The following is an 18,825-nucleotide window of genomic DNA, read 5'->3' as shown; positions in this document are numbered from 1 at the left end:
ACGATCTGTTATGATCAATCTAACATAGGGCCCCACCAGAATGCAAGTCAATTTAGAACATGAGAAAAAAAGCAGAAACTTCCTGGAGATAAGACTGGAGTTAAAGTATAGCATAAACTCCCAGGTTTTCTTTGTGAGGAAATCAGCATTGTTCCTGACAAGTCAGTGGAATAATGGCTATATAACTGAGACTTCATGCAGGTATGGCAAAATGTTTTATAAAGTCCCCAGGCAAATTAATACAAGACTGCTACAGGATTCCTCCAAAGACAAGACCCATATTATTTTAAATTATCTTTTTAAAAGATGGATTTGAAAAAAAACACAGAATTATTTCCATGCACAGTAGGGTGCATTGGTGAACAGCAAAGGCGTTTCTTATGCATTGTTGTCTTCTATTAATAATTTAAATTTTAAATATTAAACTTTAATAAATGGATAGCACATTAAATCAATCAACTTCCATTCCTTTAATCTCAGAGCACCGTTCAGAGAATACCTACATTCAAGTGCTTGCACTTTCTCTGACAAACTTTAAAGTCGATTTGGGCTTCAACAATATTCAACTTTATTTCATATCTAGCTGCTTAATTCCCTTAATTCCCTGGAAGCATCTTTTCTGCAGCAGGTAAAAACAGTGGACGTCAGCAGTTATATGAATGAAGTACATACAGCATCTCCTTTTTGCAAACTTTATCCCATCTTTCCATGAAGGCAGTTAATGAAGAAACGGCATGAATATGACAAAGATGATTTGAAAGAGATCGGGAAAAGTGGATGGTTTCAATACATGAAGTTCTATTGAACCATTAACCTAGCTACCCTAATATTACTTGTGCAATTCTGGAAAACCCGTACTCCCTTAAGATTGATTTTATCTAGTGCACTAATTCCACCGTGAACAAACTCTTGGTGGGATGATCTTGGTGGGATAATGAAACTCTACATTATATGGATGAGTCTGGACCTTCTCCCATTGGTGATTTATGCTTATTGGAAAGGTCACTGTAGAGTTTTCACTCATCCACAAGATACGAAGCTGAAAGCAAAGAAGCAAGTCGTTTTCTATAGGGTGCCTCTGAGTGACTTATATAGAAAGACACAAGATTATAAGTCTGTTAAACACAATGGAAGAAAAACAATCCTTGTTATATGTTAAGTTCTCAGCACGATTGGAGATTTAGATGTCCCCCTCTCCTCACCCCCCAATCTTCAGGCTCCACCTCCTGTATTGATAAACTCCTCTGTTAGATTACAGGTAGTCCTTGACATACAACCATAATGGAGCCTGCTCATTATGGTCATATGTTGTGATAGTCATAAAATGGGTTGGGCTGGTGATTTTATGGAATTTGTTGTGGTTGTCCTGTGCTTATTAAGTGAATCCAAGTCGTTAGGCAAATGCCATGGTCATTAAATGAACCAATGGTTTCACTATGGACCTGGTTTTGTTGAAAACTGGATGTAAGTGACAGTTTTCTACAAAACCATCATAAAATGTAGCCATGTGACCATGGGACACTGAAGATAGCCATAAATGTGGCCATGTTGCCAAGCAGCTAAAGTTTGATCACATGACTGCAGAGGTGGCCCAACTATTGGACCTTTAAATCCAGGTCATAATTTCCTTTTTAGGAGGTTGGTAGTAATTACACTTGTTAAGTGACCGGTCTTAAGTAGAGGACTACCTACAGTATATATGCATTTAGTTAAGGACTGAGCCTCAGAAATCCAGTAGCTGAGTGAGGACTTCAAAATAATGATGTATTTTAAACATAAATTGTAAGATATGTTATTTTACTCATCAAAGATTCCACTGTTGCTATATTGTTTATTAAATGAAATAGAATTACTTGTGTAATTTTAGAAAACTAATAATCCGTAATATTAATAAACACACTAACACTGTGTTTTAACACAATTAAAACACCAAGTGCAAAGCATATGTAGAGAGGTGCCTCTCTACATGCACTTTGCACTTGGTGTTTTAATTGCAAGAAATTGAGCATAATTCTAATTTAATCTGACTCTTCATGCTTCCGCTTTGCATATTTGGTGCAGTCGGGTGGGAGATTGATGCAAGGGTGTGTTTGTTTTTGTCGATTGTAATTTACACAGAGGAAAATGGAGACAAACAGCACTTTCTCATAGGGAATGAAGTGGCTACAACAGACTCCTGAAACAGCCTCTTTGAATTAGAGAGGGATACAGTATACAGTATGTACTTTTGTGGATCCAGTCCTTAAGCAATTGGCCATTCTTGGAACAAAAAAACGAAGACCACAATATCTGTCACTGTCATTATTTGTGGTCATAATCAGATCACTGTGAAGGTAGGAATACAAGGTCGGGTATATGGTGTAGCAGTGGTACTGAGGCACATATGCATGATCAGAGCCTTGAACAGAACTATTTTGGAGCTTTATGAGAATTTCTTATCAGGGAGGAAAAATAGGGCTCAGACATGACAATGATAAACAAGACCATGTTTCTCTCTGACTGTTGTCAACAGGTTGAGGATGAAATTTGGAATAAAGATAGCTGAAGAATTTTTTAAAACCTCTATTCATAGAATCAGCATGTCGAATTAACATTGCAAGGCTGCTAGCCATGGTGCTGAAAGTGATGTGTTGTTATAGCACAGGGGGCTTCAAACTTGGCCCTTTTATGACTTGTGGACTTCAGCTCCCAGAATTCCTCAGCAAGCCTGCACGGTGGCTGAGGAATTCTGGGAGTTGAAGTCCACAAGTCATAAAAGGGCCAAGTTCAAAGACCCCTGACATCTTTTGTCCCTTCCAAAGTTCAGTCATTAGTCATGAAGACCATCAGGATTATCCCAATTTTGATTTGCATTGTTGCCTCCTCATGGCATTGATGAGACCAGAAGGCATTGTTCTCTTATTGTAAGACTACAAAAGCTGAGCTTTGGGGGAAAGGAATGGTCTTAAAATGGAGTAGGTCAATACAGTGCACTGTTTCACCAAAGTAGCAAACTTACTTCTGAATTTGCTACCAACAGTATCATCATATGAGGTTCTCATACAATAAAATTTCCTGCATCTACAGTTCTTTTTTGGTTTTCCTATGCATGTTTCATTCTGATACTGCAAACTTCTGCTCACACATTTCCTCTGCCGCCAGTTAATGTACACACAGAGGAGGATTTAGGTATCAAATATTCTTGTTTTAACTTATGCCATATGTGCTAAAAGTGTGTATAGGTTGAATTCTTCCTTGTAGAGAGCCCACTGAACAATAGTTTTAATTACTGAAGATAAAGAATTTAATTTCTATCCATCCATTATCTATCTATCTATCTATCTATCTATCTATCTATCTATCTATCTATCTATCTATCTATCTATCTATCATCTGTCTATCTGTTGACCATATATCCTTGGTGGAGCAGTGGGCTAATGCCTCCTTAAGTAACACCAGCTGCCTGCAATTAGTGCAGGTTCGCATCCCACCAGGCTCAAGGTTGTCTCAGCCTTCCATCCTTCCGAGGTAGGTAAAATGAGGACCCAGATTGTTGGGGCAATTAAGCTGACTTTGTAATAATGCCATTTGGGGTGTGTGTGAAAGCCCTAATAAGCAGGCATATACATAGAATGAAGGCTACTGCTAAGCTTGTAAGCCGCCCTGAGTCTTCGGAGAAGGGCGGGATATAAATGAAATTAAAATAAATAAATAAATAAAAAATATATCATCTGTCTATCATCTATTGAGAGAGTAGGAGAGAAACAGAGAGACACTTTGATCTAATGATTAAGGTATCAGGCTAGAAAGCAGGAGATGGTGAGTTCAAGTCTCTCCTTAGCCACGAAAGCCAGCTGGTTGATCTTGGGTCAGTCCCTCTCCCTCAGCCCAATCCACCTCACAGAGTTGCTGTTGCAGGGAAAATAGGAGGAGGAAAGTGTATTGGATATGTCCAATGCCTTGAGTTACTTATAAAAATAATAAAGGCAGGATTTCATGTTGGAGTTGGCTGATAGATTAATATCAGATCCCACCTGCTCTCCACCTATCTCCCTCCCTCCCTCCCTATCTTTTAGCTATTGTATTTTGCATTTTTATAGTTCTTTAGTATTCTATTTATATAGCTTTTTTAAAAAATATTGTAAGCTAGAGTTACTCTGCAGTAGGAATATATGTATATCTACATGTATACAGTATGTACACACAAAGAGAGACACACAGACACACTGCCATTCACCCAGACACAGGCATAAACACACTGTACTGTATATATGCCAGAACTAGTCTTGGGTATACTGTAGTATATGGGACATTGTTTTGTGTTTTCCTCTTTATTTGCAAATCCAATACATAAAGCCAAGTAAGATAGAATTTCTTCTCATGTTCCTGACATTTGAACTCCACTAGTACATTGCTTTGTCTTGAACATTATTGTTATGATCAATGGAATGCAATGTGTGTTGGGAGCAGGAGATAAAGAATGAGTGAGTGAATGATTATTTAAGTGACACAGAAACTTCTCAGTGCGTTTCAGGCTGCAAACCTCATCTATCTGACTTTAGAAGAGGAAGGTGGACTCACACAAAGCTTTTCATTTAGCCTAGGAAGCTCATATTCATCATTGTTGAAGTGCTATGACTGGACTGCAAATAAAAATAGCTCAGAGTAGCAATGAAGTGCCTGCGAAAAGAGGCAATTCATACATCTGCCAGCAGTCAGCACTCATTCTGAAAACCCTTTTCATCTCCCAAATTCATCTACCTACCTCTTGAGCATATCTGGACTATTCATTCAATACTCGGAGGCTAACCTGTGTCTGGAAACATTGCTGCATACTCTCTTATTACTATTTAGAAACTTTAAGTGATAGATATGTTGTATATTCTCTCATAATTCAATTCAGTTCAATTATGTACCAGAGTGCTATAGAACAATGATTTCTAGAATCTAATTCAAGGGGGATCTGGTTGCATCTGAGTATTCAGTTTATACTGTGTAGGTAATACAATCAAGGAAGTATCCTATATCCAGATGTATCAATGCAAGCTGCATGGAGGAATTGTTAGGATTTGTTTATGAAATGCCTACATTTTTTAGTTGTTGTAGGATGGTTTTAAAAATGATCCAAGTTGTGCCCATGCGCCTATGAGGAGAAAGTAGAAAGACGAGGCAGAGAAGAGAGGAAAGCAAATAAATCCACATTGCCTAAATTCCCAGTGATATAGGTGGTAAAGTGATGCAAAGAAGGCAGTTCTTAAAAAGGGGAGTCAAACAGTTGTTGGCCTCAACCAAGCAGAGAGAGTGGACCAAGCACAGAAATCTTTCTCATTGTGTTGACCAGGTAGAATGGCTACTAACTACAGATAATATATTATAGTGCTGTTTAATGAAAAGCATCAAGTTATTATAGGTTGTGAAGTGATAGGTTGAACCCTTCTTTTTGTAGAGACAGCTTTCAGTGTGAAAGGTATTTCAACTTCACTGTCATCCTCTACCTGCAATCTACAATGGAGCTAAAAACAGCTACATACCCTGATTTTGTTGTACTTACAGAGTTTATTCTTTGGCATATTCCTATATACAAAATGCTTTGTGGCATCTTGCAGAATATTCAAAATGCCTTCAGGTGCTTTTTCTATTTCACTAGTATTAACAATGTTAATGTATACCCGCCCACCTGGTATTACAGACATCAAAATAGAGACGTGTTTATGTAATAACTCTAGCCTCTTAGCAGATGCTGCTTGTTATATTGCTAAAGGCTATATTGGTCTGTTATGTTGAATGTCTTTGCAATAACGTGTCCTACTTTAAAAGCCAAGAAGGCATTATGCTCCAGTGTAGTTATTACAGCAATGTTTCTCAACCTTGCAACTTTAAATGGGTGGATTACCTCCCAGAAACTCCAACCATGTATGCTGGCAGAATTCTGAGAATTGAAATCCATCTATCTTGAAATTTGCCAGGATTGAGAAACATTGAATTACAGTGTCAGGCTAGAGTTACAGAGGCCTGCATTCCAATCCATTAACAATCCTTCTGCCCACTAATAATTTACTTGCTTTCTCAGCATAGATTTGCAAAGGCAAGTTGTGGGGAAATAAGCTGAGATGGGAAGCCGTGTACTATACACGGTATACTGTCCAGTACTGAGTGCAATGGTGGCGCAATGGTTAGAACAAAGGTCCCCAACTTTTTGGGCACCAGGGACCGGTTCCGTGGAGAGAGGTTTTTCCATGAACTGGAGGGGGCGTGGTTTTGTGTGCTTTCTGCAGATGGGGCTTTGCTTGTTTGGGTGGACTGGTTGCTGGCATGCTGTTGCCGGTACTGGTCCATGGCCTGGGGAATGGAGACCCCTGGGTTAGCATGTAGCATTGCAGGCTAACTCACTGTTCATTGCTGGGAGTTCAATTGTGACTAGATCAAGGTTGACTCTGGCTTCTATCCTTCTGAGGTCAGCAAAATGAGGTCCCAGATCGGTGAGGGCAATATGCTGACTCTGTAAACCACTTAGAGAGGGCTGTAAAGCACTAGGAAGCAGTATATAAATGTAAGTGCTATTGCTATTGCCCTGAATATTTTTGGAAGAAGGTGGTTCATAAATATAATGATTGATATTCCCCAGTATGACGGTGTTTATATATTGCCCTCATTCTGCTATAGGATGGTCTACCAAAATTTTAAGAAGATTTAAATATGCAATTGATTCCCAATAAGACAAAATCTTGACCAAGGGCAAACATTATTCTGTAGGGACTGTTTCTCAATCTTGGCTGCTTGAAGATATATGAACTTCTATACCCAGAATTCCCCTGGCCAGTCCACGCATCTTCAAATGGTCAAGGCTGAAAAACACTGTCATAGTGAGGTGTTCACCAAAAGTTTCTATTTTGATGACAAAAGGACAGGCTTCCATTATGCTTATACTATTAGTCAACCTTCAGAATATCCAGGTTTGTTCCAGTCCAGTCCAGTTTGTTCCAGTTCACCGCCCTGAGTCCTTCGGGAGAAGGGCGGTATAAAAATTTAATAAAACTAAACTAAACTAAAACTAAAATCCTTGGGAAATCACAGCTCAGGTTCTCAACTATAAAATGGGAACTGGATTGTAAAGCACTAAAAGGTCTTGTCTTGATGAATGAAATGTTACTTGACAGTATATCCAGGCGTGCAGAGTTGGGTTGAGTACATCCCATTCACTTTAGATTTGCAAAAATGATGACTGATTAGCCCGTTGAGCCCCAATGTCATCTATGCCACTGAAGAAATGTCTGATGAAATCCCCCCACGGCAAATAACATTAGGGAGAACAAATACACTGCGCCTGAAAATAGCATAATTTATATGCAAATAAATAATGGTGGCTGCCTTTCTTCTTTTATCATTCTTAACTAGGAATGGTAGGGAAAAAATGCCGTTCATTTCTCTAGTCCAAATGAACTGGCCTAATTTGCACTTTCCAGACAAAATTGTATATATTAGGCTCTTTCCACCAGCACCATCAATCCAGTAATTTAGCTTTGAAATGTAAGGGTCATCTTAGCTTTTCTGAGGGTATGACAATTTGAAGATTAGTTTTTTTTTCCTGTATCATGTTTGAGGGTGAAGAGGTGTCAGTGCTGCTAACATCAAATGTTATTGCTTGACAAGAGATGAGGAAGTAGCTATTTCATATGTTAAACTTGTGTATTGCTTTAAATTACAGGATCTGTCCTTTTTGTAAGGGGGGCCGGATGTCAATGCTGCTAACATCGAATGTTATTGCTTGACAAGAGTTGAAGAAGTAGCCATTTCATATGTTAAACTTGTGTATTGCTTTAAATTACAGGATCTGTCCTTTTTGTAAGGGGGGGCTGGATGTCAATGCTGCTAACATCGAATGTTATTGCTTGACAAGAGTTGAAGAAGTAGCCATTTCATATGTTAAACTTGTGTATTGCTTTGAGAGTTTGTGTTTAAGGTTGGGAGGGGGGAAGAGGAGGATTGTACCTTCAAGGCCATCTCTAACTAAAGAAGATAAGACCTTGGCGGGTTTTCTAATGGAAGGGAAACTGATTCTTTAAATTAATTGGAGAATATGATTAATGACGAAATTAGAAAGGTGGAGAATTGTGTTTTAATATATTGTGCAAGGGACGGAGACTTCAGATTCCAGCTTCCTTCGAGCAAGCATTTGCCGGTGTAGTAGGCTAATAAAGGACTTTTAAGGTAAACAATGCCTCAGAGTCACTTGAAAAGCCCATACATCGGAAACTTGACAAGAGGTTTGTCTCAAATTTAGGGTTTTCTTCCTTTCAGGTGACTATGGATATAATGTGTGGCTGGGAACTGTTAACTTTTAGAGTGGATTAGTAAATTTTGAGATGGATGTCTATGCTCTAACCTTGATTATTAGGGAAAAGGATTAATGGACTAAGGCAGGGGTGTCAAACTCACTGTGTCATGTGATTTATTATAACTTTTTTTTCCCCTTGCCAGAGCTGGGGTGGGCATGGCTTCTGTGTCATGCATCTGGCCTGCGGGCTGGCAGTTTGACACTCCTGGACTAAGGCAAAGCTCCACCTCCTTCTCACGTGGTTCTTGCTCCCTTCCTTCCCATCTTTTTATGAAGTTTTAAATAGACTTTAGTGTTAATACTAATTTAGTATTTCATCTTGTTGCTTTTAATAATGATAAGCCACCATTTCTAGGTAAGATGAATGGCATATGTTTAATAGATAAATAAAACTCAAAAAATGCATGCAAGTATGTTGGGTAAAACTACAGATAATGGTATATATTAGCGAAGCAAGACATGAATTCTGCAAAACTTTGGACTCAACATATAGAAAACCGACATGGATTGCAAAGAAAACAGTGGAGTCATTCATCCCTATCAAGTTGATGGAGAGGTGACAGAAACCAGGGACTACAGATATATTAACTTTAATTTTGGGTGCTACGTTCTGCTGTTGGGGCTAACTCTGGCTATTCATGCTTTCTCATTTTCAATCCAGGGGATTATCTGAGCTGTAGTAGCTCCCCGTGTCAAAATGGAGGGACCTGTGTCAATGAAAGGAAGGGCTTCGTCTGTGCTTGTCGCTATCCCTTTGGAGGAGCCAACTGCAGTGCCAAGATGATGATGGAAAATGCTGCAGCCATAGGTGAGCATATGCAAAATATTCTGTTTCAGAATAACAGAACGACAGACTTGGAAGGGACCTTGGAGGTCTTCTAGTCCAATCCCCTGCTCAAGCAGGAGACCCTATGGCATTTCAGACAAAGGGCTGTCCAGTCTCTTTTTAAAAGCCTCCAGTGATGTTTCCAACTTCTCCAGCTATAGGCCAGAGATTGAAGGGAGGAGAACAAGATGCCCCACTTAATGGTGAAGATATATATTGTTCAATGAGAGCCTATAATCCTCCAAACATATAATCCTCCAAACATATGAAATTTAATAAATAACTAGAAGGTCTCTGATAGATTGCACAAGATGGCATTTAGTCAAGTAGTCCAGTCATAAATCGGTAAAGTGAGAACAGGACAGCACTTTTCTAAAGCTATGAAATTGCATGATTAGGAAAATGGATGCACAGCTGAGGTTGCACACATGGACTGCATTTCAACCCTCTACTTCAGGAAAATTGGTCTGGCTCTAGTGGAACAGTGTGGGGTAATAGTTAAGGTAGGGTTTCCAAACTTAGTATTGTCATGGATATCCTATAAAGTAATTGTGTTTTCTGATGGCCAGTTCCAAAGCTTAGCACTGTGGTTTCTTCCTGGATCTGATGATAATAATAATAATAATAATAATAATAATAATAATAATAATAATAATAATAATAATAATAATAACAACAACAACAACAATAATAATAATAATAGTAGTAGTAGTAGTAGTAGTAGTAGTAGTAGTTGGAAGGGACCTTGGTCATCTAGTCCAACCCCCTGCTCAGGCAGGAAACCCTATACCATTTCAGACAAATGGCAATCCAGTCTCTTCTTAAGAACTTCCAGTGTTGGAGCATTCACCACCTCTGGAGGCAGGTTGTTCCACTGGTTAATTGTTCTAACTGTCAGGAAGTTTCTCCTTAGTTCTAGGTTGATTCTCTCCTTGACTAGTTTCCATATGTTGCTTCTTGTCCTGCTTCTGTCCAGACTGGATCCTGGACCTCTCATCTTTATAAGACATAAGATTCCTTCCTTCCTTCCTTCCTTCCTTCCTTCCTTCCTTCCTTCCTTCCTTCCTTCCTTCCTTTCGTCCTTCCTTCCGAGTCAGCAAAAGGGCTAGCATGCCCTGCCCATCCAGAGCAAGACAAACTGATTTTGCATACAATATACAATATACAATATACGAAGACCTTCTGCAGATGATTTGCTTTGGGTTGCAGTGTTCTGTTCCACCACCACTCCATTCATTTCCCATGTAGAATAATATATCCAGGATGAATGGGAAACAAGCTGGGCTATGCTATACTTTTCCTCCCCATTGGCCATGTGTCAACTCATTGAGACTCTTGCCTTTCTGGGAGTCAGAGTCTTGTAAGGCCTCCATTCCCTGACCTCCCAAACATCATAGTTGGTCAGAAATTGCTGGCCCCTCTCAGATATGTTTACAACTGCCCAGGGGGACATGAACCACAGATTAAGATTCTAGACTAGAAGAGACCCAAGATGAAGTCAACCTTCAGCCATCAAAGCTCACTTTGATGAGCTGAAGGGTTAATAATGGAACAACAACAAGAGGCTGTTTGGGGTTTGTGCAGGAAAGATGGAAACAAATCAAAGCCAGCTCAGTCCAACCTGGTAGAAAGAACCAGGACAAAAATAAATTTTATTTTAGTTTACATTTAGATTTCATTAAAAAATACCATATGAATATTACCCACACCTTCAATAATTAACTTCCCATTTAGTTGGGCTTCCCAAGATGTGGAAGTTCTGCATTTAACCTGGAGTCTCAGGTTAGGGTGCCTTTGATCCAAGCATTGTATATAGGACTGCATATGCATGTCCAAATGTCCATGTCCTAGAACATTTAGGTGGTTTCATGCATTGCTTGGGGCTCAGACGGTAACTCTAGAGAAGCTCCAGAGTGAAGGAACTATATATAAAAAAAATCTTTTGGTGAGTTTGGTGAATATTGTTTAATTGGCATTAGCAGATGCATTTTTCTAGTTTGAGATCCTAATAGCTGCCCCCCAAAAGCTGCATGCCAACAACTGGCTTGTGCAGTTATACCTGTTAACGAAAAAACAAACCCTAATGCATAATAATGTATATAAATAATGCATATTTATATACTCATATGTTACATTTTAGTTATGGTTTTCAATTGTAATTTGTGGAAAGCTCCTTAACATATTGCAGTATTTCTTCTCCTTCTCCTTCTTCCTCCTCCTCTTCTTCTTCCTCTTCTTCCTCCTCCCCTCCTCCTCTTCCATTATCTTAAACATAGTTGGTATTTTTTGGGCAAACTTCTTACTGTTGAAGTGTGTGATTAAACATTGGCGGGAAAGAAATCGTGATTAAAAATCCCTCCTTAATAAAGTAGCACACGACTGCAAACACCACAGATTCACACACACTTTTTCTGGTGCATTTTGGCATTGATTGTGAAGAGAATTGCTTTCTGTGCAATTTAAAAATTCATAATTTTTTCCCCTTTTTCTTCTTTATTTCTTGGGGAATTTGACAGAAGGCCTGGGGGAAAGTTTATAACTCTACCTGTGTCTGCTCTATGAAGCTGATCCCACTTAAATCAGCATTTCCGCATGAGTAGACAACAAAAGGCAGGCTGGGATGTTATGGCAGGCTTAGAGGGCGAATTGCCGAAAATAGCAACTCTGAGCACCGATTCCCCCATTGCACTCCTTCCTCATTAAACTTATTCTGTGACATGACAGCATTATGCTGATTTATACTCCCTTGTTTCTCCCCATTGGCTACTAATTCCTGGGGTGGGGGAGGTGTAGAAAATTGCAGTAAAATGACAGTATGGAAAAGGAAAGGAAAGGTGGTAGAGAATATTACTGGGCAGAGATATTCTCTTGCTTTTTCTGCGTATTTCCTCATTTAACTTGAAGGAAAAATTGGTTTTTTTTTGAAACTCTTCCCAAAAAAAGCTGTCAACTCCAGAGAAGTTGTCATGGAAAGAGTGTGGTGTCCCTGCCCTTATTTAATTGTAAGCCAAAAGGTGTGCGTCTCTGCATGAACACCCTGCTTCATTGCTCTGTTGAAAAATTATCCGCCCAGTGTTTCTCCATGCATTTGGTAGAGAATTTTGTAATATAATAAATAAATTATAATATAATTTAATATAATATAATAAATATAATAAATAAATAAATAAATAAATAAATAAATAAATAAATAGTCCCCAGCTTTAATCAAGAATTAAATTAGTAACATTAATCATAATCATAATAGTAAATTTGGAAGGGACCTTGGAGGTCATCTAGTCCAACCCGCTGCTCAGGCAGGAAACCCTATACCATTTCAGGCAAATGGCTGTCCAGTCTCTTCTTAAAAACTTCCAGTGTTGGAGCATTCACCACTTCTGGAGGCAGGTTGTTCCACTGGTTAGTTGTTCTGTCAGGAGGTTTTTCCCTAGTTCCAGGTTGCTTCTCTCCTTGACTAGTTTCCATCCGTTGCTTCTTGTCCTGCCTTCAGGTGCTTTGGAGAATTTAACAATTGATTTAAAAAAGAAAAAAGAGCCTGGATTAAGACAGTTCAGGTAGGAAAGTGACAAAAGTGCACAAATCAGCCTGTCCCCTGGTCTATGGACAAAGCTAAGCCTTGGAGGCTTTCTAAGCACAAATTCCTGAAATACGGGTTAGTCCTCAGCTTACAACCATTCATTTAGTGACTGTTCAAAGTTACAACACCACCGGAAAAAATGACTTACGACTGTTCTTCACACTTAGTGTTGCAGAAACCCCATGGTCACGCAATCAAAATTTGGAGGCTTGGCCACTGGCATGTATTTTTTAAAAAAATAAATTTTATTAGTTTTTATAGGGTTAGGGATAAAATGGGGTCGGGATTAGGATTGGGGTTGGGGTTAGGGTTGGGGTTAGAATTGGGATTGGGGATAGGGTTTCCCCAAGTAACATTTTCAATATTTGGCAAACAGCATATTGCCTGGGTACATGTATTTAACTGACAGTAATAGATAAAGTTAATTATCATAAACAATGTTGATTAATCACTCAGTCGCCTTCTTCTTACTAATATATATTCAAAGTTACATATCACATTCCTTTCTCTCCAACTCGTTTTTCTAGCCATTGGTAAAAGCTATCCCATGTTCTAAAGTACACCGAGTCTTCGTTCTCTTTAATCTCCAAAGTCAATCTATCCATTTCTGCGCACTCTAGAATTTTCTTAATTAGTACTTCCTCGGTTGGTAAATTTTCATTTTTCCAATATAGGGCAAATACAATTCTTGCTGCTGTTAATACATGTAGTATTAGATATCTACAATCTTTCTCATACTTGGCTCCTATTATTCCTAACAAAAACAATTCTGGTTTAAAGTCTATTTGTTTTTTAGTCATCTTCTCCAGCCATAGATGTATTTTAGCCCCAAACAATTTTGCTTTGGGGCATGTCCACCAGACGTGGTAATAAGTGCCTGGCCTTTGTTTGCATTTCCAACAATTGTTTGGAGTATTTTTGAACATTTTCGCTAGTCTCACTGGTGTCATAACTGGCATGTATTTATGATGGTTGCGTTGTCCCAGGGTCATGTGATCACTTTTTAGGACCTTCTGACAAGAAAAGTCAATGGGGAAGCCAGATTCGCTGAAGAACTGTGTTACTAATTTAACAGCCGCAGTGATTCGCTTCACAATTGTGGCAAGAAAGATTGTAAGGTCGGGCAAAACTCACTTAACAACTGTCTTGCTTATCAACAGAAATTTTGGGCTCAGTTGTGGTCGTATGTCGAGGCCTACCTGTATGGAATTCAGTGGGGATGTTTCCCCAGCATACAGGAGAAGCCAAAGAGAAGGCCTCTGCCTGATGGGTCTACTCCTTCATGGATGAAAAATCCTGTCAGATCAGAAGGGTAGAAAGAATCAAGGAGAGATGGTCTTGTAGTATGAGCTTTAAAATTTTAACAAACAAAAAGAATGCAAAAAATAAAATAAAAAAATTCAAGCACGTACTATCATATCTGGTGGACATGTGACAAAGCAAAGGCTTATTGGAAAAAAAAATACATGTTTGGTTACAAAAAATATTGGGAGAACATGTAGTATTTAATCTGAGTTTTTTCTATGAGGTATAATACCAGAAAAGATTAATAAGCAAAGTTTACATTTGGTTCTACATATTACAACAGCAGCAAGAATAACTTTTGCGCAATACTGGAAAAATGAAGGAATACCACCAGAGGAAGAAGTAATTTAAAAAAATTATTTATTTATTTTATTTAAATCTAATAAATAAATAAAATAAATAAATAAAATAATTTAAAAAATACTGGAATTCGCTGAGATGGACAGACTAACTATGAGATTGAAAGATGAAGAAGAAACAGAATACTACCAAAGCTGGAAACTATTTTGCAAATGGCTAGAGGAGAGAACCAAAGAGTAGGATTTGATTATGTATTAGCACTTTTGAACCCAGACTGCACGCTGGTTGAAAAATGAACATATGTATGTAAAGAAAAAAGAATTAATAAAAAGCTTATATTTAAAAAAAATTCCTCCATTGGGAACCTTTGTTTTATAAGTGTAACAATAGATTAAGATAAGGCACGCTTACGAAGGCTGGGACCGCAGAAAAGGGCTGAAGCTCCCTTATCAATCTGAATCATGCCTATAAGCACTCCTGTCATTGATTATTGTACAAATGGGTATCCCATTAAGGGTGGTCTTCAGAAAGTTTCAAAACTTTAACAAGTGTCTTGAGTTCAGCCTCACTGCAGCTCTGAGGTTTCATCTCTATTTTTGATTTTGGACTTTGCAATTATGGGTTCAAGTGTGTCATCATGTCTACTACTGTTCAAAAGCTCTACCCAAGTTTTTTTTTAACATTCAGTTTTCTTACAATATTATTTTATTGCTTGTTTGTTTTGCAGATTTTTCAAAGGGGTCTTACAGATATGCACCAATGATCGCCTTCTTTGCTTCGCACACCTATGGAATGAACACACCTGGTCCTATTCGATTTAATAATCTGGATGTCAACTATGGGACCGCTTATGTCCCTGCAAATGGAAGGTTCCGCGTCCCATACTTGGGAGTCTATGTCTTTGAGTATAACATTGAGTCAAGCAGCCCATCCATCTCAGGCTATCTTGTGGTTGATGGCACAGATAAACTAGCTTTCCGATCTGAAAATGGAAACGGAGACAAATATGTCACTAGAGTAGTTACTGGAGATGCCATATTGGAACTGAACTACGGACAAGAAGTTTGGCTCAGACTGGCAAAGGGCTCTATCCCAGCAAAATACCCACCTGTAACTACATTTAGTGGCTACTTATTGTACCGTACATAAAAGCTGCCATCCAATAGTTCTTCCCTGTTACTTCTAACTTCTTTCTATCCAAATAAAGGAAATCTTTTTTAGAGTTCCCAGCTCTTCTTTGGTAGATTTCCTCTGCCTCTAATTTTTGCACAATAGACAGAAATTAGATAGGAAATACTTTCCCCATGCTTGGATTTCAGTACTGGCCAAACCAACCAACCAACCAACCAAACAACCCCCCCCCAACAACAACAGATGATAACTTGGCTAATGACAAAAGGATCCTACTCAGTTTTTCCCCCAGTCTTGGCAACTTTCAGACCTGTAGATTTCAGCTTTCTGAATCCTTGTCTATGGCCATGCTGGCTATGGACTACTGAAGTTTGAAGTCAACAAATATGAAAATGGCTAGATTAGGGAAACCGTGTTGTGCATGATGCTATGGATATTCTAACCGTGTAAAAAAAATAATCTTTGGAGAACATGTAACTTAATTATATTTTGATAGCTCATGATATTCATATGATATCAGCTAAGGGCAAATAGACTCCAAGCTTGCCCTATCTACTTTGTTTTCTTTTTGTTAGAAAAACTGAAGTTATTCAGCTATAACATCTTCTGCTTTCTGTTGAGTTAAACATCGCAGCGTTTTTGGGAAAACTGTGAAAGTTGTACCTGAAGCTTTGGAGGATCGCTTGCCATCCTAATAATATGCTAATAGATTCTGCTCTGCCTGCTAACTATTTCTAAAGCCATTGTTTTGTTCATCTATAACTTGTATTTGAATGTTCCTGTTCCCATGTCAATGGGCTGAAAAGACCCAGGTGATATATGCTCCTTTTATATTGAGGCCTTTTATATATTCTCTCTCTGTAGCCATATGAAGTAGTATTATGAAAAACTGTCAATATATTAGGAACAGGGTGGTAAAAATATTTTACAGCTAAGAATTTTGGGGGATTTTTGGGGTGGTGGTGGTGGTTTTAAGTTAATTTACCTTAGCTTCAGAGAGAGCAGTAGTAACCTATTCATATCACTGAAAGAAATAGTTGGAGGAAATGTGATTTGTTTTTTCTCTACTTTGGGGTCTAGGAAAGTTAAAATGGCAAAATAGACATTAAGCATATAAAAGATTAATGTTCCTCCTTTTGCTTTATTTTCGTTTTTTGGCCCTTATTTTTGAGAGCATTTTTGTAGTTTGTTTATTTTTTTTGCCCTTATTTTTGAAACGGGGAACATCATGCTACTAAAAAAAATCAGTGATTTATTTCCACATTTTAACTGCATGATCTTGAGGAATTCTAGAAGCTACAGAATGGGAGTGACATTTTCCTACCCTTGAACTAGAAGGAAGATTCAGAGTGACGAAATGCAGTTGCAATTTGCATTTGCAATTTGCCAAATTCAGTAAGTGGTTGAAACCATATGAAGAATTTCACTTTATCCTTCCATCATATATAATTCAGAAGCTTAAGTCTCAGAACAAAATTAAATTTTAATACTCTTATTTACCCATGCTACGTTTTTTAGCTAGACAAAATTAAAGTGTAAATGTACTGTAAAAACTATCAATTTAAATACTGAATTTCCAAGATGTGTAATTGTTTTTTGGGCTTTTTAATAAATTGTGTGTCATGCATGTAAGAGATTAATAAATGAATCAAAGCATAAGTGATCTTTAAGGATCTTGAATGAAGGTAATTTCATTTGCTTTAAACAACGAAAACAGAAATTGCTGCAAATGCAATGTTTCTCAACCTTAATAATTCTAAGATGTGTGGACTTTAACTCCCAGAATTCCCCAGCTAGCTGGCTGGGGAATTCTGGGAGTTGAAGTGCACACATCTTAGAGTTGTAATGGTTGAGAAACGCTGTTGTAATGCATTACTTATTTCAAAAGAAGTATATGGTTTTCTGGTCACCAACATGGCACACCATCCAGAAAGAAGTGCTTTGCTGAAAATCCAATTAAAAATCCATATATTTAAACTGTATTTACTCAGTTAGTCAATTAACTGCATCAATTAAGGGACTTTCATCATTCCTGCCTCTACTGTTGACCAATAAGGAATCTGTGATGCCTTAAATGTCAAACAAAATGAGGTGTAGGAGCACAGTTTGTACTGTCAACCGTTACTGAGAACCGTTTCAATCTACTCCATGTGTGTGTTTTTTTAATTCTGTCTTCTGTTTATAAGATAAATCTTCAACACACCATCAATCCTGGATGTATATATTACTGCCCTTTTCTCCACTGGTACCATATCGTTTTTGTAAATACTTAAAATCCCCAATTTGTCACTAAACTATCCTAGCGTATCATTGAATTCTATCATGCCTCTTGCCCACATGGCTGAATCCCTGCCCGCCCCTTGTATGACTTTGTCAGTTTAATCATCTATTTAGCCCCCTTTACTTCTGCTATGGATAAGGCTAAATGGCGTGGAAATTACCCTGCAGATGAAATTCAAATGATCCACTGGAGACTGCATCTTACTCTTAAATAGGACTTTCTTTGCCCTTGCTGCCCTTGCCGCTAAATTTTTATTATTTATTTATTTATTTATTTATTTTAATCCCATCCTTCTCCGAAGACTCAGGGCAGCTTACAATCTAAGCACAAATCAATGTGCTTAGCAATAGCCTTCATTCTATGTATATGCCTGCTTATTAGGGCTTTCGCCCCCCCCCAAGCAGCATTATTACAAAGTCAGCTTATTGCCCCCAACAATCTGGGTCCTCATTTTACCTACCTCGGAAGGATGGAAGGCTGAGTCAACCTTGAGCCTGGTGGGACGCGAACCTGCACTAATTGCAGGCAGCTGGTGTTACTTAAGGAGGCATTAGCCCACTGCTCCACCAAGGCTCTTGCTTCAAGGCAGGTTTCTAGCCACAGAGATGTTAATTGTTTTCTTTCAAACTGAGATTCCTGATAGGCTTTCTTTTTATCCTTGTCCCTCTGATGTAAACAAATTTCTTCAAAGGACACCTGTGACCTTTAGGTGTTTAATATATGGAGGTGAAATCTAGTTTATGGGTGCTGTACTAAGGCAGAATCCTCACCTCCTGGTCAATCTTGGTTCTTTATAGGTATCTCTCCTAAAGGCTGATTGAATAACTTTAATTGTGAAATGAATGCTTATTTATAGATGAGTTGTTCTATGGGTTAAGGTAGTGAGACAATAAAGAACAGAAGAGATAATCAGTGATGGATTCATTTATTCACTTCCATATACAGTTTGGGTCTGTTGGAACCAAAGAGATGATACTTGATTGTAATCATGGCATCAACCCCTGATCTGGTTTCCTGTCCAAAAGAAAACTTTTGCCATTATATTTGTGCTTTGAGAGATGGTAGGGGGAGTAGGCAAGGTCCCATTTCAG

At 38.3% G+C, this 18,825-nt stretch overlaps 1 protein-coding gene across 1 annotated transcript in view; it reads left to right on the top strand.

The window, feature by feature from the left end:
• The window catches only part of MMRN1 (multimerin 1), a 79,881-nt gene extending 62,769 nt beyond the window's left edge, over nucleotides 1–17,112 (top strand). The window contains exons 7-8 of the mRNA XM_083367114.1: nucleotides 8,976–9,122; nucleotides 15,050–17,112. Coding sequence (XP_083223240.1) covers nucleotides 8,976–9,122; nucleotides 15,050–15,471 — 569 coding nt within the window. The 3' untranslated portion in view covers nucleotides 15,472–17,112. The remainder of the gene's footprint in view (nucleotides 1–8,975; nucleotides 9,123–15,049) is intronic.
• The last annotated feature ends 1,713 nt before the right edge of the window (nucleotides 17,113–18,825 follow it).

The sequence above is a fragment of the Vipera ursinii genome, assembly GCF_947247035.1.
Source record: "Vipera ursinii genome assembly, chromosome: 7".
Lineage (NCBI taxonomy): Eukaryota > Metazoa > Chordata > Lepidosauria > Squamata > Viperidae > Vipera > Vipera ursinii.
Note: the sequence above shows the minus strand (reverse complement) of the source record. Positions and strands in the feature narration are given on the sequence as shown.